The 26,590-nt window shown below is 40.8% G+C and overlaps 1 protein-coding gene across 1 annotated transcript; it reads right to left on the bottom strand.

Moving 5' to 3' along the window:
• Positions 1-593: 593 nt before the first annotated feature.
• On the bottom strand, positions 594-26,590 carry LOC115008607 (vitamin D3 receptor B-like). The gene is given in 12 exon segments (XM_029432304.1): positions 594-4,617; positions 5,917-6,272; positions 6,879-6,995; positions 8,253-8,404; positions 10,460-10,640; positions 11,373-11,472; positions 12,072-12,182; positions 12,184-12,269; positions 13,581-13,711; positions 14,633-14,780; positions 25,705-25,778; positions 26,071-26,590. Coding segments are annotated over 9 exon segments (1,278 nt in total). The 5' UTR covers positions 14,779-14,780; positions 25,705-25,778; positions 26,071-26,590; the 3' UTR covers positions 594-4,617; positions 5,917-6,018.

Raw genomic sequence — 26,590 nt, 5'->3', positions numbered from 1 at the left:
CAAACTTTCATACACGCCAGCATACGTTTCTGTCATACGGATACGTGTGACAGGGCCTTCAGGTACCGACCATGAATTGAGGGGGACCTTTGTTGTATGTAATGCCTCTCTCGCCCCTCATTTCGTGTCATCTCTCTACTTTTGGTTATCAAAAAAGGCATAATATGCCCTCCGAAATACAAATAAATATAACTGTCTTTAGATTATAAAGCCCATAGAACATCATATCTATACAATATTCATACTCAAAATTGAGAAATCAGTTTTGAGAATGAAAAGGTGATGAGGTTTGTACCAACACTGTCATGTAGTAACAGATGTGCCTTTCTGTAGTTTGTTCAGTTCTTGTAATTAAGAAGATTGAAACCAGTGCACTGCACTTTCATTTAGTCATTTGCACCATTTACATTCTTTCCAGAATTATTTTCCAGAATACGAAGCATCATGAACAAAATAATGTACTTTGGGATGAATGAAGTTCTACCTCTTCTTAAACTGTGTTGCTTAGTGCACGTTTAGGTGTAGTGGGAGTCAAAGTCTTGCTCCTGTTTTAACACAATAAAGATGAAACAAAATCACACAGAAGCCCACTGCTATGTACAACTGTTTATTTTTGATTTGCAAAACATCTGACAAAAATAACATTACATAAACACCAATTTATAATAGAAAAAAGAAGATCTTTGAAGAAAAAAAAAAGAGGCAAAAGATAAATTGCAATTACATTAGAATTTCGGTGACAACTTTCATTTGATAATTGGAGCCATATCATGCTGACCTACACAGGCAGTTTATGGCTAATAGATTCATAAGTATGCATGTGTTACAAACATTACATTAAGTGCTTTTGTTGGTTCAGGCATTTTACTTGAATGTGGCATGATTTGGGTTCACAATACAGGGTGAGATTTCAATGCCAAATTCAAATTTGACTCCTAGAAGATCAATACACATGGCTGACTAAGTACTAAGTAAGAGGCCAATCTCACACTCAGGCAACCTTCTCATTCGGATTATGCTGGGGAACATGTGAAGCCAGCTTCATTAACACCCTTCCCTGCATTACCAGGGACATAATATGGCACACGGCTCAGGGTAGATGTGACCATGGCGACATTGTTCCTCAGTATACACTGATCAATAAAAATTCTCTTATTTCATTCAGTGTTTACCTGAAGCAGTTTGACATGAATACAAAATAAACTTGGTTTAAATTCACCAAAGTGAGTAGTTGCTCCGTTAATATGATACTACGGTCTGAAAGAAACGTTGTTTTTCCCCAATAAGTATTCGCTAAGTTGTGTTTCAAAAGACACAATTTTTCAATGAGGCTTGTTGCGCCGCTGGGGGGGGGGGGGGACGCCACACTGCATTGTGTGGCGTCAATAACACACAACTTGGTGATGCTCGAGATAAAAGCAGCATTGCATGGATACTGAGGATTTTCAATTCCTAATTCCCCTTGTTAGAAAAAATATCGGCAGGGAATGATGAAGGGAGCAGAAATTAGGACAGAAGGAGGTGAAGACACGGAGAGGGTATGGGGGAAATGACGGGGCAAATAAGAATGACAAGGGAAGGATGGCGTCCTACAGAGCAAAGTCCATGCTAACAGTACCAAGTAGAGCGCAAACACACCTCCCGCTTCTCCTACTGACACAAAGTCTTTCAGGTTGTTCCTTCTTGACAGCTGCATTCACTCCACAAAGTTCTCCTCTTCACCTTGCCCTTAAAAACTATAACGATAAGGTAGATATCAGCAACATGGCAACCAGTGTTATTGCAACTGTTGCTGAAAATGACCAAGATATCTAAAGACAAAGATGTCTTTTTTGGAGTGAATGCAGCCTCACCCTAGCCAGTCTGGGCCCCGTTGGTCAGAGTGCAGGCACTATATTAAAAACACTCCCGGTAATTTGTGCGTAAAAAAAAGAAGGCAATGTCTGAGAAGAAAAAACTGTACAAAAAAAAAAAAAAAAAAAATATGAATGACTTCATTAGCTGGACTCTCCCAAAATCTGTGAGATATCTCTGAGGTAATCATTGAAGTATGACTCATTAGACAGCAATAAATACCAACATGAATACAAATATTACAAAAGTAAAAACAAAGGCAAATGCTTAATGCTGAAGCAAAAGATCTGAGCTAAAAGAGGTAGGTTTTTTAGGTAGATTATGGTGTACATCCATTGTGGACACTCCTTTTTGTAAGAACTAAATTAAGTTGATTCCATTACAATCCCTGTCCTAATGGGGGGGGGGGGGGGGGGGGGGGGGGGGGGGAAGGAAAAAGACTTGAAAACCTTTGCGTGGGAGATGGCCAACTGAATCTATGAATGATATCATACATGTTTTTACAGACAGGATTTGTAATGGCAACAGTTATACAAAAAACTTCTAAAATGTCTACTAACATGATAAACTGTAAAGCTTGCTGGTGATAGTGTACCATGAGTTGTATATTGCAGGTGTTGTTACTGTGTTATGTTGCCAATTTTGAGGGAATCTCACCAAAGATGGACCCATCTATTTTGTGGTAGATTTCTAAATTCCAGTATTTTCAACAACTGCAATGCAGCCTACCATAGTAAAGCCAATCAGGAAAACTCTGGGGATGCACCATATTTAGATTTTACTGTATGTGCATGTTATGTACAATATGTTGAGTGGAGAAAAGGCTCCCAAAAACTACATTAAATCACATATTTAAGTTCCCTTCGTATGATGAAGCCTAAAGTAAGAAATCCCCTAGCGCCACGCGGTACTGAACGGAATCCACTTTGTCAATTAGCGGCTCTATGATGCATCCACAAGACTCTTCCTGTTCGCTTTTCAAAGCCCCAAGAGCAACTCCTCCTTTACCCTGTTCTTGTGATGAGGGAACTCTCCCCGTGGCACTTACAATGTTCACCAAACCTCCCGCTGTGTTAAACATATACAAATCAACACCGCATCTCTATCTCAAAAAACAATATAGAACTAAACCCATATCTACATACCGAAGTATGTATTTGGAGAAAATAAACATGGACTTTTCAAAAACTTCAAAAGTCAGTGTTCAGTAACCAAGCACATCATGCCCCTCATCAAACTGACATACTATACATATGAGTGGTACTGCCTAAGACACTCAATCCTCAACTCCTTAAAGTTCAATTAATGTATGTTTACATGCATACATGCATACAAACTTACAGCACATAATCCCAATGGTTTTCATGAAGAAACTCACCAAACTCATTATGATTACGTGAATTTGCAAACATCCAAAAACTATTCAACTAAGTCTGCTATGCAGATCATCTCCGTGTCCATCCCCGACTGTCAGCGTTCAGAGTGTCCCAGTGACTGATGAAGAGTTGGAATAAAAAGCCACAGTAGCGGAGAATTTACTCAAAATCCTATAGAAGGTTAAAAACCATGTGGGCCGAACTAATTAAAGTCAGTGACAATTTCTCACGAAGCAAAGCTGTGAGAACACGTCCAGCTCAACGACAAACACATGCTCTCTCCCACCATCTTCCTCTGAGATCACAGAGTAACCCCGGTCTGTTCCCGCTCCGACACAGGGAGGCCCGCATGGCCAATCACAGGAACCGTTTTAACTGATGTCTTCTGTCACACAGCAAATAGAAGACAAAAAAAATGTAAAAAGTTTGAGACTCACGTCATCTCTGCAAATGACTTCTTTTAAACCGAGATGCTTTAGTGAAATCTTCCGAACGTAGCAAGAATTTGACTTAACACTTCTTTGGGGAATTGTCTTGATTAAAAAAAGAAGAAGAAACATCTCATTTTATATAATTTCACCATAATCCCACATGCAGCAAGCCATACATTACTGGCCTCTAAACCTAAGTGTTTAAATTCTCTTGGCAGTTTGGTTTATAAGCCATTAAATGCTGTCTGATGAAGCATAAGCCAAAGATGACTGACGGCACTTTGACAGCAGAGAGAAGGCATATGAGTTCCTACCATATACAAGCTTATCTTCCAAGAGCCATGGATAAATAGCATATGAGTTTAGAAGATTATATAATGAGGATATCCAAGGCTCTGGAGTCATCATTTCGATGCACTGTAATGTCTCAGGTGTATTAGTGATCTATATGGCTTATATTAGACAGCAGCACGGTGTGTTTAGCTTTCTGAAAATAAACCTTGGAAATTAGGCAAATACATCAACCCACCACTAAAAAAATAATAATTTGACTGAGTCAAATACACAAGCAATCCCTGTTTAAGCCATTTCTAACTCATTCTTACCAAATAAAACATGATCAAAGTCAAAACAAAAGAGCATAGTGTCTCAGAACGTAGTGACAGTGAATCAAAAACAAAAAAAGGGTCAATATTGTATTTGCATATATATTTCTGAAAAAAATTTGCCTTGATGTAGCCCTATGTACAGCGGCGGACATATTATATATATATATATATACCTGGTATTTACAGAATGCAGCCACTAGAGGGCTGCGCAGCATACATCATCAAACAGGAGGGCCGCAGCCAGGCCCTCTGACATTCTAGAAAATCCACTTCCCTGTCAGAAACGAAAGGGGTGTGATATCTGAGGAGGTCTGAAGCAGCTTCCCAAGCTCTCCGCCCCCGAGCTCACTGTTTACTAAGGAGGAACAATTCATGGAATTGTTTTTAAAGGAGAAGTGACGTATAAAGCAAAAAACATCAGTTGCAATTACATCAGTATATATGCCAATTCCAAGTATGGTATGCAGCTATATATTAACAAGACAGGCCCCTTGCTTTGGCCTCGATTTACTATTCCAGTTAGATTTGGCATCTTAGCCCTTTAAAATCTGTGATAATATAGATACTGTAGATCAATACATAGGCTTGAGTAAAAGGTAGAATAACAGTGCTTAGGATACCTGTGGTAGTAATTAACTATTTACAGGGAAACAAACAATTAAACAGAAAGAAGAAGGATGAAAACCATTTCCAAAGAGAGTCACAAGCCATAATGCAGGCTTGGTTTGATTGACAGTTAGCAGTGTAAAAGTAGCTAAAACATTTAGTGGCTAATTCTCACCTCAAAACCAGGCACCCCAAAGTCCTATCAAAACCTCACTAAATTACAGACTATGTTATGTACTCTGCAGTATAAACCTAAACAATGACAGTTTCCTTCATAGGCTGGGTCGAGTTGCTGTATGCGTGAAACGAGCCATGAAGCAGCAAGGTTATTTTTAGGTACTGGAAGCTTTTTTGAGAAAGTAGTAGACCATACCTTTGGTGAAAGGCGAAAGGCATGTGTTTGAATTGTATACACAGTCATATACATACACACATACATACGCTGCCTTGGAGAGAAGCAGATGAAAAACCAAATAACATTTTTGAAACATTGAAAAAAAAAAAAAAAAACAAACAAACACATGTGCAGGCACTGCTTTTGCACTGAAATGTCGTCCGTACTGTATCTAGTTCTTGTTATGAGTAAAAGTCACTGTTTCACATAGGTGGTGTCGAACAACCCCGGTAAAACAAAGAGGTAGCTCAACTGAATGGCTAAAATGAATAACTGAGTATGTTTGTTGTGTTGGTGTGTGCACGTCACGTACACACACATAAAGTCCATTGGAGCAGCGGTTTGTTGATTTAAATACAGACAAAAAACTGCACATAGGCAGAGGTTGTATGTATAGTTGAATTTGTATTACATGAAGTTTTCTTTGTTTACCAAGTCTCCTAACATCTGCTTTCTCTCCATACAACCTTGCTCTTTATGCCAAGATGAACTTCTTTAGACAAGACGCACATGAAACCACACACTCAACACACACACACACACACACACACACACACACACACACACCCCCACCCAACACACACACACACCCACACACACGACAGACACAGACACTTCTCTCTTCCCACTAGCTTTATACTCCACACCTCCATGAAGTCGATCCAGCACATCCTCGGCTCCCTCCCTCCATTTATACGACTAGGGGGTCTCGTCTCCAGCTTCCTATCCACCATTGAGGTTCAGAGGTTCTAGGAAACTTCGCTGCCAAACACCTCCAACACCAGCGGGGTGAGCTGCATGCTGTGCTCCGGCTGGAAGGAGAGAGAGCGGTACTGCTTGGAGTGCTCTTCGTTGAGGCTGCGCAGGTCAGCCAGCTTCTGGATCATCTTGGCGTAAAGCAGCCGTCCTCCTGGGTGGTGAAGCTGGATGTAGGCCTGCAGGATCTCGGACAGATGGTCTTGGAGCGCCTCGATCCGTGCGTGATCTTGTACACCTGGGCGGTCTGCGGGGGGGGGGGAGAGGTAAAAAAGCAACCACAATGAACTGTTAACGTTACTGGAAAACTGAGGCTTACAATGTTTGTGTTTATTGTTGAATAATATTCATCCCACAAAACAATCTTAGAAGACCAAATGTAAATTAAAATATAATTGCATGATCTTTGAGTTAGTTTGTCTGCTGTTCCAGTCAGGTGGCTTGCTAATTTTAGATCAGGGAGAGCACATCTAATAAATAATGAGGTGCCTCATATACACACACACACACACACACACACACACACACAGGAATGCAAATATACACTCAGTTAACATGCTTGCTTGCATAACTATACATGTATAATACATGCACTAAATGCATACCATACACAAATCCGTGTTCATAAGTCACAACACTTAGACCTCCACCTCAATGTGACTTATGTTGACTGATGGATAGAAACAGTGCTTCAAATAATCTCTAACCAGAATATTAAAATTTATCTTTTGCCAAAATAAAGCTGGAATGAAAATATTCTCTGTTGGAAAAAGAGGCAAACTAGATTACTCATAAACAATTCATCAAGACCCCGCTATATGTTCCCTCCTCCACACAGTCAGACCTACGGTACCTGGAGAAAGCAAGCAGATGGCCATCAGCATCACGTGTTCCTCCTCCTGCAGGTTGAGCTTCTTCAAGCCCACCTGGAACTTCACCAGCGGCTCCAGCAGCTCCAGAGTGTGTCCCGCTGCAGAGGACACAACACAGCATTACTGTCTGCGCAGCACATACAATCAGCAGCTCCATACTATATCATAGAAGAAAGGCCCTCCCGGGAAGGTTACCACTATTCATTCATTTTGCCGGTCGGAATCATCTTTGAATTATTTGTTTCTTACATGCGCTGTGCTTTCAGGTCAGTCTTCATGAAGAACTCCCCACCTGAGAATCTCTATTAATCAGCTCATTTAAATTTGGATCAGCGTATATGCCATTTATGAAGCTGCATAAATAAGAAGCCATACAAATACTGGTAAAAATAAATGCATTGATTATCATGACTGTACATCTCCTCAGTTTATGGCCGGTGCTGTGTGCTGAACCTCGATGTTTTCTGAGCACTGACTATATTGCGCCTGTAGCAATAAAATATGTTCGTACAAAATGCCTTTTTAGATTAATTTATCTTTGTACTATGTAATAATGAACTCCAATTGAATATTACTTACTTTTATAATGTATCTTATTTAGGCAATGGTCTTAGATAATATTAAAGATTTTTTGAAAAACAAATTTAGTCTAAAAAACATTTTCTTGGGAAAATGTGTTTACTAAACAAAATGAGGATTTGAAAAGTATCACTTTGATTGGTATAGAAACTCAGGTACTGTATTGCACATTTTTAATGATACACAGCAGTGACTATGAACGTCATGTTACATAATAATATCTAATTAATGATCTGCAACTGTGAAGCAATTCATTTTAATCCCACGTGGAAGAGACTTTAAAAAAATAATAAACTTTTATACGATTGATTACTGCATGCGTAAACCTTCCAGTCAGCTCTTCAGAGATATTTTAAGAAGAGCACAACAGGGCTGCTTCCCCTGCTGCAGACAGTGGTTGTTTTGTGTGGTGAGCAGGTCAGGAGTGACATTCTTTGCTTGATCCCAGAGAGAGGGGTCTTGTTTGAAAGGCAAATGAAAGCCTTGCCCACAGGGGCCTCTGAGGATATGTAAGACTGGTTTTGCAGAAAAACTTGTATTAGCATCCTTTTCCTGTGGGTGTGTACTCCATGGCAACTGCCAGTAACCTTTTCTGTACTCCCACAGTAATGATCCAGTCACTATCTTAACGCCGGGCTGCTTCCTTCAAGCTCTAAATAGAAGTGTTAATGTGTAACACGTGTGTATTTTCTTCATCCATCAGCTGAAGAAAATGAGCAGAAGAGCGTGCATATGCATAGCTACAGCAGTCAGACTGTGGCAGAGTCAACACTGACCTTTGGTGACATCGCTGATCTGGTATTTAAAGTCAGGCCCACCACAGCTCCAGGACATGTCTTCCAGGTTGAAGCTCTGATTAGAGCGCAGCATGATCACCTCAATGGCGCTGGACTTGAGCAAGGCAATCTGGTCCTCTGCAGTCAGCTCCCTGCGGGGAAAGATATCACTTACTAAGTTAGTGAACCACAAATAGTAAATTATTAAACAATTAGTCTTCAGATAACCTTCATCATGTAGTGCGGGTCATGTTTCATTTAACGGGAAAGTGATGCAGCAACAGGCAAACAAGTAAAGATTCAAACAAAGCACCTGCCCATTCTGCAAGTCTGGGATGTCAGTTCATCAGTTGTATGATTCATTTCAAAAGGGATTTCACTTATCAATGGTTTAGTTACTACAAGTTCAAGTCAGTCACAGTCTTAAATGTTTATCAGATACACGCGGTGCTGGAAGACAAAAACATCCAAAATATTTATTTCCGTTTGCTTCCTCCTGCTGTGATGGGTCCCTGTGTTTGGAAAACTCACTTGAGAAACATAAATCATGCCGTTTTAAGAGTCATCACTATCCCGGTAAAATCCTGCATCTAGTATCATTCTGAATTTAAAATGTTTATAAGAATGACACTACTGAACGAGCAGAGTATGTGCGCTGAGAGCTGCAGGTCTTCAGGGGAGATCTGGGGTGTTTTTTAGTGCTTAGGGAGCCGATCATAAGTGGACAAACATTCCAAAGGTAATCCGACTACGTCCATCACTCACTGCCAGATGGAACGACAACTTTCAAGAAATACAGGCTCTGACTCGTTTTAGCCTCGACTTTGGGGTGACCCCGAGACACTGAGCGTTTGTCCCTGTCAACACACAGAGACAAACACGCTGAAAGGCAGCAGTTGCCAAGTGTGGAAGGGGGGGAAGAAACAATGAATAAAGCCTTGGCCAAACATTGTAATTTTGCCTTTACAGTCACAAATAATGTGCTGGCTTGTGTCTTCCACAGGTATATTATTCTATTTACCGGGTTCTGTTTTCAAGGTTATGTTGCAATTTCCGATTTTCATATCTTAAAATCGACCTTGTGCCAAACAAACTCACAAACAGAAGACAGGTTTTTCTGTAATAGGTCTATCTACGTGCTCTTAAAACATGTTGTGTGATTATCGGACAGACAACATGAAGGTGTACATGCAAAACCGGTTGCTGCTCAGCACTACAGGAATGTCCTCCTCTAAAAAGGTCTATTATACTTAAAAGGGCTGATCGTCACACTAACAACCGTGGCAAATGTATAACCTTGTCCAGTGAAGGAACAACACAATATAAAAAAGATTTTCCACAATGTGTCAGCTATCTGTAATATACAATCTATCAGTAATCTATGGCCTTTAGACCACAGCCATCACTGTGGCACAATATCGACTAATCAGGAAGAAAAACAAGTAAGTGTACAAAGTCTTCAACACACATTTAGGTAAAGAGTCACTCAGAGACATGAAATAAAAAATTCATTAAGAGGAGTTTGTTTCATCAAAATGTGTTTACTTGAGCCGGTCCATTCTATAAAAACAAAAACTGAAAATCAGATCAACAGAAAGTCCTCTGCAAAGGCTTAAATACAGAGAAGCTCAGAAAATATGCACCCTCTCCTCTATGTCTATGTCACAGTGGTATGAAAACAGTCCAGCCCAAGACTGAATTAGCAACATGTCATTATCATAAAGTCATTATTTCTGCTAACGGACATGTTTACTTGCCATCTTGTATTGCTCATTTTTTTGCCAGCGTAGGAGTCAAATCCTTTGGATATGGCATATTTATTTTCTGGCTTACATCAGTTGTTAACAACTAATGCAGAGTGCCAGAGTCACAACTCTGGCAGACAGAGAGCAACACGATATTATCCCGATAATCATCAAAATATGCTTCAAACTCCACTAAAGCATACTATAATCCCTTATCCTAAATTTAGTTAAGAAACAATTATGTTTTATTGCAGAATGAAAAATTCAACCATCTCAAATAACTCATACTTAAATAAAAAGATAAATGCATTTTTTATTTTAAATAGCAACATAAGTGTTAATATGTTCTTTCTTACGTGATAATTCCTGTATCTTTTAAATAAGACTCTATTTTACACTTCTCTACCATTACACACACACACACACACACACACACACACACAAACACACACACACACACACCTGAACCCAGGGATCATCTTGGCGAAGCCAATGACCTTCTGGATGCTATAGGAGACCAGGTCAGCCAGGTGGGGCAGCATGGAGAAGCTGGAGCCCTCCTCCTCGCTGGAGTCGGGGCTGCTGCCCTGCTCGTGGTACATCATCAGCAGGTTGTTGAAGTTCATTTTGGTGTCTACCGACTCTGCAGTGAGCAAGATGAAGACAGCAGAGCAGATGGGAGGCACAAAGAGAAAAGAAGGGAAGAAAGTAGAAAAGAAATGAGAATCGGGGTCATACACAAGGCATGATAATGTCACACTATTCTTCCATGAATAGACACACTCGGTGCAGAGAGAACAGAGAGAGGGCCTGTTGATGGAAAAGGATCATCTGAAAATACACAAGTGTCAGGTCAGTAGGAGTGAGATGAAAGCTTAGATGACAGCTATGACAACATGTGAAGCATGCGGAGCTTGCTGGGGTTGTTTTGAGTCGTTTGTCTCCGCTGAGTGTTGGCGGTGGGCCACAGGACTGTGTCCCTCGCTGTGTTCGCTCGATTAGTGACGGATGCATTAATGAACTCATGTTTACTAGTAGGAGTCAGGTGTCTGTGGGGGAGCAGGTTATTCACAGAATTTCCACTGGATTCTCAGTAAAGCAGCATAACAGATTATATACGCCAACATGCAAACAGCTGAAATGGAAAGAATTGCCGTCATAAGTCAAGTGTAATAACATAACTCTTTTGAAAATATTTTCTCAAAACATGTGTGACAATTGTGAGAGATAGTTTCACCTCTTATTAAATGTCCAGTTTTTTCTTTTGTTAGTCAGTTACAATTTCAGTGAGGTGACGCTCCTTATTCTTCCTTGTTTCAATAAAAGCTATCGCTGTTTTCACTGGATCTTGAGTGAAGACTCCGTAGGGTCTTACCTGGGGAGTGACTGAAGGAGTCAGATGAGGCATCAGACAGAGAGTGGAGAGAGGCAGCTCTACTGGCGCTACGCGTCACTGGGCCCTCACGCACAGGAGGCTAGACAGCAAAAAAAAAGGAACATATAAAGACTACCGGAGGATTTGTATCACCAGAAATAAAATAAAAACAAATTGATAAGCTATTAGATGTAATCTTGGAATATTTTACAATTATGCATGTCTTCTTTCACCATCTTCACTAACACACACAGCCAACCAATTCGTTTTCATAATTCTGATTCTCATAAAAGAAATACAGACTGCAGTTTTATTGAATATTTTCTTTAAATCTGATACAGAATGCACAGCAGCACGACAGGTTCGATGTCTGAAAGGACGGAGGGGTTTGAGGGTGATTTAACACCGTTAAAAGGTGTGAGATTTGAATTATGAAACAAAACATGACTGTTGTTGACAGGCAGGGGAGTAAAGCTGAAGCAGAAATTAATTCTGATGTGAGGAAACAACACCAGTATGCTGGTTAATGCTTTTGATGTAAAGATCCCTATGGAAGTGACAAAGCGTAATTGTTGATACTCGTTTGTCAATCCAAACACGATCATAACAATATCAGCTGTATTTTTATTCAGTTTGAAGTCCCATGAAATAAATCTGACTACAAAATGTTGATGAGGATATCTGTATTACAACACAAACCCTGAAGCGGCAGAAGTCAGAGTAGGAGTCGTCATATGTTTTGTGGTGCGCCTCCACCAGTGCGGCGATGACCTGACTCTGTTCATCACTAAGGCGGGGGCCGCCGCGCCTCCTTCTCCGCTTCGCGCTGCGCTTCCTCATCCTTCCTCCGTTGAATCAGGTCCTTCTTCCTCTGCACTTCCTCATCTGTCAGAATGACTGAGGGTGCCAGTATAAAGAGACAAAGAGGGAGCGAGAGAGAGAGAGGGAGGGGGAGGGAGAGGAGAGGAGCGAGAGAGAGAGAGAGAGAGACGAGAAAGAAAGGAAAGGGGAGAGAGAGAGAAAGAGGGAGAGAGAGAGAGAGAGAGAGAGAGAGAGAGAGAGAGAGAGGGGAAAAGACGAGGAGTTAAGAATTCCACAACACCCCACACACAGGAAAACTAAACTTTAAAAAACCAAAACAGTTTACATAACCAGAAAACAGGTGGGGGTAAAAGCCGCGCAAATGTGGGAAAGAATGAGTTTAAGATATAACAGAACACAGGTATATACCACCTTTCAGTGTGTTGTTTTATATTGTGATGACAGCTATGTCAATGTGGTGAAGGTTGGTGAAGGGCAGGGGGAGGGGGGCTTGTTATTCTCTGGAGGAAGAGAATGGGAGGGGACGCGTCCATATGGAGACCCCTGCTGCAATGAACAAGTGAATGCATTGTCTCAGTTCTGTTCACTCCTTGTTGTTCTAACCACTGAATTAGCTCAGAGACAGAGAGAGCCGAGTCTCAACAACATGCTGCTGTTTTTGCAACAGCAATGCCACTGGCTCCTCTCCTCAGTGCAGTAAATCGCAGAGTCGGAACACTTGGGTGGAAAGAACATTCACTGGAAGTGAGAGGCCTTTGCTTAAAAGAGACCTGGGGACAATATCCGGATATATCAGGAGAATACAAGAAGAAAAAAAAAGTACCTGCTATTTACAGACCATGAAAATAAACAAGACTGTGGGGAAAGAAGAGGCCTCGCTAGTTTGTACATAGCAGCAGGTGTTTAAACTTCAGATGGAGTATGCTCCACTAGTTCTAACAGAACATGTCAACACTCTAATGGGGGCAAAGACCCAGAGATACTTGACCTCAGTCCAAATATTACATAATATATACAAGAGGGACAGTAGGCCCCCAAATCTGCAAACACACAGTTGTGTAAAGTTTACTATCCATCCCAAAAAAGAAACAGCCAGAAAAGTAGATTAAATGGAATTTATATACAGTACGTTATATTAGCAGTGTAATTTATCTAGGTGGGACGGGGGTCTTGGATGAATACAGACATAGTTTTGATCAACATGGTGTTTGGCAACCACAGAAACGGTCAGTCTTTATACTAATGAAAATAAATCATTTACTGTAAGTATCATGCATTTAACTCAAACAAATGATCACTCCTCATTCAAATACATGCCGTAAATCACACGGTGTAATGAGAAGAGTATATTGCCCTGAAAGCATACGGGTCACCTGTCATACTTACACTCTTTCATCATGCCAATGTCCACACAGCGCTTGAGCCGGCATGACTGGCAGTGGCGCCTGTTGTCCTTGGTGATGGTGCAACTGCCGCTAAAGGGACACGTGAACGCGGCCTTGCGCTTCATACTGCGCCTAAATAAATGTTACACATTTCACAGGCTATTAAAATACTCACAAATATAACAGTTCATAAACACACAAAAGTACAATCTCCCTGAAGTTTTCGAGCATTTAGTTCACACACACACGTAGAGCAAGGTGCTACGTGTGTGTGTGTGTGTGTGTGTGTGTGTGTGTGTGTGTGTGTGTGTGTGTGTGTGTGAACATGCTTGTAACTATTTTGATATGAAGATTTAAATTTAATAAATATATCACTGTGGCACATTCAACAGTGGCAGAAGAAACATTGATTTAGTCAGTGAAGGACAGTATGTATGATCATTAATACACAGATGTGAGAAGAAACTTCCAGATGCATGCATGGTGAGAGTTCAAACAAGGGCCAACTGAGCGACGAGGAAGGAGATTATTAAACATCCTTCTTTTTCATCCTCCCCCTTTAAACATCAACACGGCCCGTCGAGAGGAACAGACGTAAACGGGCGGATAGATCAAACACACACACAAGCTCATACAATCGTGACTTGCTCTAGTTGTGTCTTTCGTTAAGTTAGAAACGTGTGTGCGTATCAATGAGCAGCCAGCAGCCAAGGCATTAACTACGGGAGCTCATTTGTATCCTCTACCTACTGCTGTGCATTAGTTTGAAATTGGATGTTGTCAGTGGTTTTTAGTGTGTTCTTATGCAACTGTGGGTGGTAATTATATTTAATGCGTGTGTGTGTGGGTGGGCGGCCATTATATATGCAATTTCAGACCTGTGTTTGTATGCTAATGTGTACATGTGTCAATAACCCGTCAGTCAATATGCATCTACTATTTTCATGAGGGTGATATGAGCAATTGTGCTGCTACACAAGGCCTACTGTGTGTGTGTGTGTGTGTGTGTGTGTGTGTGTGTGTGTGTGTGTGTCAATATATGCATTTGTGTACCTGAAAAAACCTTTGCAGCCCTCACAGGTCATGGCGTTGAAGTGGAAGCCGGTGGCTTTGTCGCCACACACACCGCAGATCCGCGGCACGTTCCTATCAAACTCATCCGGAGCCAGAGTGGACGTACTCACAACTGTGGTTTCCATCACTGCATAAATTGAGAAAGACAAATAAGAGAGAGAGAAAAAAGACTAGACCAAATAAGCTCCTGGTTATACAAACTGTTCACTTGCTCAATCGAATAAGACAAAAAAGAAAGAAAACATGCATTATAATCAGTTCAGTGTTGCACAAGAAATGTGAGAACAAAATAATAAAAGTACATTTAAAATGAGCTATCATAATACAGTTGATTTAACAGTCATCAGTTGATTTTTATACAAAGAGACGTCTTTTTTCATGTCCCTTCATTCAGGACAACTTCAAGTCCCCAGTCTTCACTTTGGAGGTGAACTCAACTCCAGTGTTTTTGTCCAGGGTTGAGGAACTGGAGCCATATGAATCAAGTGGAAAAAACTCTTGTTCCACTCCAAAATGCTGAATCTGGGTTACATTTGATTACATAGTGCTCAGAGTATCTATTTCACTTAACAGCCTTGTGAGAGGGAGAGAAAAAAAAAGGCATGTCACCGCAAGGCTAGCATCCTCATAAACAAACAATCACTGTCCCTTTTCACAAAGCTCCTTTCTTATTCTCTTCTTTGCTTCCACTGCAGAGTGAACGCTAAGAAAATGATGGAAGGAGATGAAGGGCGAAGGGAAGGGACGCTAACTAAACCGATACAAACCTCAACAAACTCACAAATCACCAGCAAATGAGATATGGGCCCAGCTGAATAATTTAAAATGTTTTTGACAGATCACTCCATCACTCATGTCTAATTAAAAACCACTGGTCCTGCTAAACGTCTCACATATTCCTCATATTTATGCTGTTTTTCTATTTTAGTACAGCTGTGACCATATTCTGTCCAGTATGCCTTTAAACCATATTCTGTCCATGGCCAATTTTATTAACAGGCCATAAAGCAAATGGTGAAAATACAAAAGGAAACAGAGGAGCGTTTCAATTCCACACTGCCGCAGGAATCATGGACAGCAGGGACTCAAGCCTAGCTGCAGTATTTGGACGTCTTGTATCTTAGCACCACATGAGTCAATAAGGAACATCTGATACGACTGCTACAGTACAGTGCAACAGTAAATATGCACGCGCCTCGAAGGACCGGCAGCTGACGGCTCATTTTTGTGGAGGGAATTCAGCAGTCAGGTTGAACTGAACTCTGATAAACGACAGTCCACAGAGAAATTCATAGGTTGATGGAAACATCCCGGTTAAATGGGCTACGTTCACACGGCCTGTTTCACATTTTCTTTCTTAAATGTGGCCAATATCAGATTCCACTGTGAGCGGGTCGCGGCCCTGACTAACCCGCATTCGCAGAAGAGCAATAACAAAAACATCATGTGCATTTTCTTTTTAATTGCGTTGCAGTGCGTTTACATGGCTGTGTGGAGCAACGGTTGCTACTTCTATATGGAGGGGTGTGTGGACGCGGAGTCGGAGACGGAAAACTGCCATGAATTCCGATATGACTGTTCAGACTGAGCTTGCGTTGCAAGAATATCTGACCTGTATCTGATTTTGGACCACATATGAAAGTGGCTCAAATCAAGTGATTTGTTCTCTTCACAAAAACAGATCTGTCACATATGTGCAAAGAAACATACTCAGATTTGGGCGGCTTTTGCCTGAAGCAGTCTAATCACTGAGCTCCTAAAACAGTGGGCTCTGGCCAGCTGATGTAAATAAGACTAAAAAGCAGAGCAGCAATTTCTCACATAGAGAAGGACAAAGGAGATGTCGTGGGTTAATCTACATTACCTGACAAATATAAAATTGTATTTAATCTCTACATTAACCAACCCGTCAGTGTCAGAATAGGCCTGTGTCCTAAACTGTTGCCCAATTGTCTCAGTGCACTACTTGTGTTTCTTTCTCCCATCCACCGTCTCACACCTCCCCTGCACATGTCGGTCCTTCAGAATGACATACCAGGCTATGACAGCTGCAGTAATCATCTGTCGTATTTCACACATTTAATGTCTTCATGACCGTTTTACAAATAGTCTTTATCCATGGACACCTGAAGATAAGGCCTCCAGGCTATTTACTATATGATACCACTTGCAATCCAGGTGATGTAATATGAATGGGCACAGACTCAAGCACACGCTCCATGTAGCCTACATAATGTGGGTAACCATGCTGGCCAAGACTCTGAGGCTGTCTGGAAAGAGGAACCGTGGCACACTTGAACAGAATATTTCCAAATAGTCCAATAGTTTGGGTTTACCAAAACAAGTTTTCTGAAATCAGCCAGGACATCAACCTGAACCTCATCGGTCTGTTAAAACATGCTTACTGTAGTGTGAACAGTTGTACGAGTACTTTAATATCCGTTTATTTATCGCAAGTAATATCATTATGGCATATATTCCTCATATCGTGCAGCCCTATTGAAGAGGTGACATTATCAACATACAGAAATCTATGACCCTACAGCTTGTTTAAATATACAATTTGTTTTTTGACATAGCTACAAAACTGTTATTGCTATCATGTAATGTACACAATACTGACCACAATAGATGGCACGGCGCTTTGTAGAACATAAAATGTGTTCTACTGCATGTCGGCAAACTAATCCCAGCAGGCACTCACGCTCATCACTCATCGTGAGCCAATAGGGAAAACACCCATTTACCATACCATATCATCAACTGATCAGTGAAGTCAGTCCTCTGCAATTGCATTCAGCCCTGACAGGCCATTACACTAAATGCACAGTAGTATTGAGAGAGCGTTAAATAATGCATGAGGTTATTAGACCAGATCTGTACTCATTCCTGTCTCGGGCAGGCAAAGCCAGGGAACATGTTTTGAGCTTTAGGCTTCTACTGAAGGTCTCAATCTTCAATGATATACGTACATATTGTGTGTACGTCGTTCGGCGGCATCAATCATTGCTGTAATATTGCAAGCCATTACTCATGTCTCATGCGTCACACTGGCATAAAGCCTAAGGATAAATGGTAACACTGTGATTTCCGATTAGCTTACGGGGGCGAGTCCTGCTCCATGACGGGTAACTAAGTACGGACTTTTCATCGCTGGGTGTAATTACTGTGCGAGTAGATTTTAACTTAACTATTTGACCAATTTCAGAATCCCTGTTGTGTTTTGAGCAGTGCGTTGCAGCAGGAGGGAGGGACATTATTATGCATTGCCACTGACTGTATTGGTTTAAGAACTTGGAGTCCAACAACTTTCAGAGCAACTGTTGAACTCCAACCTGTTGGAACTAAAATTCTTTCAGGTGGTAAACAGATTTGTTGCTCCATGCAAAAAAAGGAGCAGCATATTCTGTACCGAAATGTGATGTTTGGAACACACTGAGCACACAGAGACCACGAGACACACAGTATGAAGGGGTTGAGAGGTTTGACTTTTCAACCAACTGCTAACATGTTAAGCATTTATAAGATGCGTCTTCTATCTAGTGTGTTCCAGTCGAGACAACTTGTGAACACAATGGTTGGTAAGTTAACAAACAAAAAAAAGGAAGGCTTTAGAATCACATTTATTTTCAGCAGTTGGACATAAAACAGATTATTGGCTGGGACTCAACATTAGAAAAGAATTAACCTGATTATAATAATAAACCCACTGAAACTATGGAAACAAGGGAATGTTTGGTATCATATGACCGTGAAACCTGTAACTGTTCATGTCGGTAGTTGCTTTACCAATGATGTTTAAAAACGGTATAATAACATTTTTATTAGTCTCCTGCTCCCTCCAATGGTTCAGTGTAGTTTTAGTACAGAACATCGCTGATGGTCAAACACAAGCATTTATTCACACTGCACACTGGTGTTTACTGGTAACATTATTAGGACTTGATATGGGAGATTATTGTCATGTAATTCATGTTTAAACAATATGGTCGACTTTCCTCCATATGCCAATTATTTCAATATGATTGTGCAATAAAAACTGAAAATTCTCCAGAAAACATAAAAGTAAAGAAAAGTATCTGCGGTTTAGAGATGTACGTCCTGCCATTCTTTTAAACACATGCACGTTTCCATTCCAACATCTAAATTAACAGCGACAGGGCAGCAAAACAGTTATTAACAAAGAAATAACTGTTGACTCTTGTTGTCTTGGCATTTCAAAACAAAGTATTTATTTTTTAATCCTTTATCCGTCTAATGTGTTCAATGTTCACACTTATTTAGATGCACTGGAAATTCATACAGGAATATAAAAAAAAAGGACTTTTAACTTCAGTTTATGGAATAACTTGCATTTCTAAACCATTTCTATCCTTGGACATTACAAACATATTATAACTATCACATGTACATTATTAGTTATTGAGAGTCCACGTGTGCATTACTTCCATTAAAAGACATTTTAAGCAACAGTTATTATGTTATAATGTATATCCTCACTGCCAACTTGGGACATCAAATTAACTTACAGGGACTGACACATTAGGAGTTGTTATTTTATTGTGACATATCTATCGATGTCAGATTCTTACCGTTCGGAGGTGTATCCTCATTATCATTTGCACTTATTCTAAGTCGCTATGGACAAAAGCGTCACCTAAATGTCAAAAGACCATTACTGTTTGCACATACAACCTGCATTTGCACGATGTTACATATTTATAGTAGTTTATAGCACCACTCAATGCACGTTCTGCATTTAATATAGCACATTTTTGCACTTCTGGTTAGATACTGACTGCATTTCATTGGCTTGTACCTGTACTCTGCACAAGGACCATAAAGTGGACAAGGAAGAGAGTGAAAGTTGAAAGTACTCCATGTGAAGTGGAGAGTTTCGGAGGGTAATTAAGATAGCCCATCTCAGCCACATGACTAATATGAGTAGGAATAAGCTTACACAAGCTTGAACATGAACAACTTCTACCTACGTCTTATGGCCACTACATTAGTTTAAGTGAAATACTTTCAATTCTTATCTTGCTTTGTGAATGTGCTCAGTGGTAACAGTGCACATGAGTAATGTAATAACTTTGTACTTAGTTAAACAACAACATACTTAGCAGCTAGTACAAATAAAGAGCAACAGCAGCACACTTTCCTCCGGATTCTGAAACCTTCTCACCGTGTTATTGAGTTTTTATTCTGCTTGTGTGTCCATTACACGTCACTACACATATAGTTCAGATGAGCTCTCATGTATTGCCCTCAGCCATTTGCAGTCAGGGAGAGGAAGTGCCAGCCCACACAAGAGGGCAGAGACAGTAGTGTAAGAGCAGAGAGGGATGCACGGGAGAAGCAGGCCAGAGGGGGAGGGGGGGGGGGGGGGGGGGGGGGACGGACGCTGGAGAGATGGAGTAAAAACAGATAGGGATATAAACATAGATACAGTGAGTAGGGGAGGGGTGACCTCTTTGTCACAATGACTTTCTGTGTAACAAGGCGGATGTGAGAGAGAAATAGTATGAGGAGCGGACACTCGGCAGTGGCCCAGAGAGAAGCGATCAACACAAACAGCCTGGTTTTGTTATCTAAAAAGATGGCTAAAAATACATCGTAATAAGCTACTTCAATTACTGGCTAAATATAAATAAATGTCTCATCTGTGAAAGCTTTTCATCTTAAGAGTATCAGGGGAGAAAGCTTTTTGTGTAAGAATCACATTTTTTGCATGATTTATCTCTGTTGCTTTTATTCCCTTTTATTATTATTATAAATCAAGTAGCTGATTTTGGTGTTACGTGTTGTTTGTATCTTTGTGCCAATGAAAAATATGTTGCCTGTATCTATTGTACGTAAAGAATAGTGTTGAGATATTTAATCTAAACACAAATCTCTTTTAGCCTAAAAACCTTTAGATTCAAGGCACAGAATGGATCGGATCACACCACATGTGACACCCACCACACCCCCCTGCTCGACCAATGAGAAAGGACAATGAAGACTAGGAGAGTAGTTTAGTTGTAACGGGGTTTGTAAGAGACGCTGGATTAATCTGATGATTACTTCCACAGAAAATAGCCAAAATGTCATATTTTGTCCAAATAACAGACCAAAACCCAAAAGTATTCAATTACAATGATACAAAAGGTGGAAAAAAAGCAACAAATCCCCACAAATGAGAAACTGGAATTAGGACATGTTTGGCATATTTGGCTTTGATTATTCAATACTCAAAATAGTTGCCTGTATATTTTTTCTTTCAGCTAATCAATTAACAGACTAATTGTTTCAGCTCTAGCAAAAGTATTGACAAAATGACAATTCTTACAGATAGAAGTAGAGAGAATAATTGATCACATAGTGTAAAATAAGCACCTTTTGGTCCACAACTGAATAATCCTTACGAAAGAAGTAAACGATGATTTCTATCGGGTAAATCAAGGGACAAAAAGAAGGAAAAGAGATGTGAACTGGAAGCCTGGGGTTTGTGAGTCTGAGTGACACAGCGGCAGCGGTCGATGAGCAAGAGATGAGGCCTGCTGTAATTATACGCAGTTCCGCAAACTGACTCTAGCTTGTCATTTTAACTGGGTGGTGAAAGCTGCAAAATAAAGACATTACCCTAATTTTGGTGGTGTAGCCGAAGGAGAGGCTAGGGAGTTTCCTTTTCTTTTTACCAAGAAACTAAACGGAGGGAGAACAAGTGCTACTTAGCATGCAGTGGAGCAGTGACTCATCTTTTCCCCCTTTGATTTATTCACATCATGGCTGAAATGACACGCATGCTACATTACATTACATCTCATTTAGCCGATGCTTTTGTCCAAAGCGACTTACAATAAGTGCAAACAACCATGAGGATACGAACTCAGAACAGCAATAATCTTGCAAGTACATTAACTTCAAATAGGCCAAACCATTTCAAGTGTATATTCCTCATAATCCAGGGACTGACGTGAGCGCCGGTCCCAGGTTGGATTTAAAGATATGACAGCGTCTGCAGAAGCCTTAATGCTAACATTTGATAGGACATTGATTCTAAAGATAAGTGGGCTTGTGCTCTTGGTGGTCTGGACTAAATTAAGAATAAAAAACAAACAATAAATATCTTTAATAAGCTTAGTCTAACCGATACCACATAAAAGGTCTAGTGATTAAATATTTACTACTGAACACCTGGCCAATTTCTTTTGTATCATCTCGTGAGTGGAGTTGACGGAATATCCCACCAAAGTGTGCATAAAATAACACGACCTGTGTCACACATATCAGTGTAAATTGTTTGCACCATCTGCATCCCAGCATCCCAAATGGATAGGTCTAACTTGCACCTTCTAATTAGCTGACATTAGACGTCAATCAGTGCGAAATTAAGTCTCGACTACAGATGGTGAGAACCTGAGGGACAAAGAGTCGAGACTTGTCAGGTGATAATATGAGGTGATATTGCACAATCAGTGTAGTCCTTAAAAAATGGTAATTCCTGAATATGTGTATTACTGCTGCAGTTTGAGTGAGATATTCATACGAGGATAAGTGCCAAGGTGGACCATGGCAGGAGTCCAAAACCACTCATAAGGTAGCATATTTCCTTCTGTTCTACTTGCCATTTAATTTCAAGCTGCACCATTGGTTTTCTTTGTCAGGTGCCATGCTACTTACAGAAAAGGCATAAGTGAGACCTTAACTGCAAAAAAGATTTGGACCACAGCCCAGATGTTAGATTAACTTTCATCAAAGTCAATATTAAGTGATTATAACACCCAACCAACGCCCACCATCTAATAAAACTAATTAAGTGGTGCCATTAGTGCCTGGGTGTTGAAATGAAATGTGATCGAGGACAGGGCAAGATATAACAAAGTGGGTAAAGAGGAGGATCCAGACAGCATTTCAAGGAGGGATCATTTTAACTGCACACAGACGTGCAGAAGAGCGGGAAAAAAAAAAAAACCTCTGGCATCACTTCCCAAGAATGTCAGCAATGAGCTTACAGACCACATCCCAACACATAAGAGTCAGAGTCGGAATCACATCCAGACCTATAACAGCAGAGGAGGAAAGAGAGGGATTGCTGTGGAACGCCTGAGTGGGAGAAGGAGGCCCTGTCTGACAGTCCAATGAGCATCCTCCGTCTAAATCACATGACGCAATCCCACAAATGGTTCTGAAATTGTTCCATGCTGCCAAAAGTTTCTCTTAAAGGGAAAGAAATGGAGAGAGGGAGAGGGAAAAAAGAAAAAGAGAGAGAGAAGAAGAGAGAGAGAGATTGGTTGGAGGGAGAAGGGAGAAAACATAAGGCGATGTGTTTTACTGCATACCTCGGGCTGGGTCACTACGAGTACAGAAGAGACATAAACAAATCAGATCTAGAATGACCCGGGCTGCAGAGAGAACTGGTGCTACAATGGAAGTACACAGGCTTTTGATTCACACATAAAAGTACATCCAGGCACACAATAATGGCAGAAAAGAGGGGGAAAATGGACATTTAAAAAGGAGGAGGAAGGTGACGGGCTGAAGAAAACAAGTACCATTACAAGAAAACATGATCTGGGAGTTGTGACAGAAGAAGTTTAATTTAAATATGAATGGCGTTTAGAAATTGCTAAAGAAAAACATATGAGGAGAACAGATGGGGGGGGGGGGGGGGGGGGAAGGAGAACAATGGACAAAAAGAGACAATGTGGACCTAACAACAACAAAGTCGACAAAGTGAGTCTGTAATGCAGCTAAACAACTGGCTGAGCAGACTAGTCCAGTCCTGTCCCTTCGGTTCCCTCTCCTTCTCTCCCTCTCTCTCATTCTCCCTCCCGCAGCCTCCACGGGTCTATCTCATGCTCTTTTTCTGCGATCACAGGGAGCATGTTACAGCAGCCGTAATAGCACATGACAAGGTGACCTGTGCCCCACACAGGATGGGCTAAACTGGGGTGGAAGGGGTGGGGGGTCACATGTCCCGTGTCCAACTCTATGGTCTCTGCACCACTCCCCCCTGCCCAGGCCCCAGCGCTGGCCTGCAAGAGTGAGGCAGTGACGGCAGCCTGCCCCCTTATGCTGGGCCCCTAGCTGGACTCTGGAGAGGGGAAAGAGACGAGGCAGGGAGAGGCCCACTCAAACACACATCGAAAGCCCTGTTTATGTCTATGCCGAATGTGCATTCTCTGTCACACAGAGTTGTGCACGCAGAGAGCCAACTGGACAGAACCGCACAGGCAACAGAAGCGTTGGTGAGGTGGGTGCGAATGCACTAAGCCCACAAGTCAAAGTTATATAACCTCCATTTAATGCTGTCTCTCTTTCAGCAAATACGTAAATATATAAGAAAACGTTTGAAAGGTGGGGGAAGAGATTATACGTTTCATAATCCAGTTTTTTTAAGAAATCTGTGTATACATTCACTGCCCTTGATATCAAACAGTGATTTATATTTGTATTCCAGGAAGATGTTTTTCTGCTTGACTTGTGCTCCACTTACAACAAATATTACCTGTGTGATGATGTGTTTGTCCTACAAACCATTAACCACAGGAGGTAATTGAGGACCAAAAGACATTAGGGGGAATTTAACACTTCATTATTCTCATATGTAACTGAACACATGTGGCAGCACGCATGTACAGAGGCACACACAGGGTCTTTACATGTACAGCAGCCTCTTTCTTTCTATAGGGTTACATGTGAGAGGAAGGGACCAATTACTGTAGTCACGAAAGGGGGGTGGGGGCGGGGTATTTCACTGTACATAAGACCTAATGGACTGTACCATCACCACAGTACACAGCTCCATGAACAACCTGCTACAGTTAAAGTCAATAAAGACACCAACTGAGCTCATTTTGTATCTTCTCAGTCAGTTCTACTGAGAAATTAATTGAACATTTATTTAAAAGCTGAAGGAAACGTGGTCCTCATTTGGGTTGAGTCTCTCGTTTTCTCCCAAGTAATACAGGTTCTCTCGTAAATTTCCACAATTCAGAACATGTGTGACCGTTGATCTCAAGTGCGAGACGACACATTCATTTTTCTAAAACAGGCGAAGCAGCTGACATAAAAACAACATCATATCAACTACCTTTGAAATGTCAATCTGAAATTGTGTATATATATAAAATATATATATAATATATATATATATATATATATATATATATATCAAATATATAAATATATATATATATATATAAATAAATATATCCCCTGCTGTTAGCTGTATTTGGTCCCCTTCAGGTTCACTTTGAAGTGATGAGCAGCAGAGAGAGAAGAGTTAGAGGCAGTTTAAATTTTAGATGCAGATGCAAGACAACACGCTCGTAGTAATTAATGATGTCATTAATAGGAAGGGACGGTGAAGGGCAGTGGTTAAGGTGTAAAAATATAAATATGTGTGTGTGTATATATATATATATATATAAAATAATTCTCCCAAGCTGTGTGTTTGTTAACGTGACGGAACTTTTCTATACTCAGATAAATTGTTGGACATGTTCTAACTTTATGTTCACTGCAGCTCATCTCTTTTTTACTATGTGTTGTCAACACAATAAAATTATTACAAGGTGTTATTAAAGATGACTAGCTAGTTTATGGGGGGAATTTTCACAAATTCCACAAAATTATGTTTCAATTGTGCAGATCTCATTACACAGCCTTTTAAGTTAGACCTTTGGTTTTAGGAGGGTCACTGATTTAGGTCACAAATGGACAGGTCAAATTACATTAGATAAAGTTTTAAAAGTAATGAAATTTCAATTTATTCTTCACTGTTCTGATATTACAGTCTTATTCATGGGAATATTGATAATAGTTAATGCATTATTCTTACGTTTTGTATGATGTGCCTGCATTTTAAAGTATCCTAGTTGTGAAATCACGAGACTGAAACAATCCCAGGAAATCTTTGCAAAAATGTGACTTCAAAGAAACATAGGTTAGGACTTAATTACATGTTAACAATACACAACTTCACAGTACATTTTCCAAATACCGCAAGTATAAATATACACGTGTACCAGGTATAACTTAGAGGCAAAAGAAACATGTCTCACCTGAGGTTTTAGCATTCCCTTGTACAATAGGTAAGACTCGAAACCTTTCCTCGGTTTATCCCAAGTAGTTAATCCTGTTCAATACAAAAGCAAAATGGCATGTCCCAAGTCACTGAGTGGGCCTCGTACCTGGCCTGCAGTTACTCTGTTTATGTAACACTATTACTTTCTACAGCAACTTACGCACTCAAGTGTAATCATCATGTATGGCAGTAACGTAAGTGCGTAGGCAAACACATTGATACAACATAGCTTTACGGTGCTAAACCGGTTTCATACTCGGTCTTTAGCAACATAAATTACAATTACGTCTCAGTCTAATAAGTCTCGACTTTAGCATTCCTCCTGTACATGCGAGTTTCATACCTCAGCTCAACTTTTCCCCATGAAGACCCGAGTTGCTTTTAATCCTCTTTAGTGACCGTTCGCCGTCGTGTTCATGCTCTTGCAAAGTGTGTCCCCGTCCTGCTCACTGGTGGGTTGCTGTGAGGAGAGAGAGTCCGCGTTGTACTAAACTCAGAAATGTGAGGCGACTTGGGGAGAAAACGTCAAACTCGTACGCCCTTCCAGACGTTGGCTCACACAGCAGCGCTGGTAGTAGCTAGCGTTAGCATGGCTAGCTGGCTGCTTTAACCCTAAAACGAGGCACCAAGTTCAGCCAGCTTATTAACCGTTCTGCGAGCGCGACCAACGAACATCCAACGAAAAGATGGTCGAGACGCAACCGTGTTTCACTGATGGGCAAACGTACGCACTAACATGAAGAAAACTCAATCACACCTACGGTAGTCCGATGTGAAATACCTCCTTCTTCAGGACCCAAATAGATGGCCATTACTTTTTGTTATGCACCGCCCCCTCTTCAGGACCTCTACGGGAAAAAGGG

This window comes from Cottoperca gobio, chromosome 5 (assembly GCF_900634415.1).
Source record: "Cottoperca gobio chromosome 5, fCotGob3.1, whole genome shotgun sequence".
In the NCBI taxonomy this organism is placed as follows: Eukaryota; Metazoa; Chordata; class Actinopteri; order Perciformes; family Bovichtidae; genus Cottoperca; species Cottoperca gobio.
Note: the sequence above shows the minus strand (reverse complement) of the source record. Positions and strands in the feature narration are given on the sequence as shown.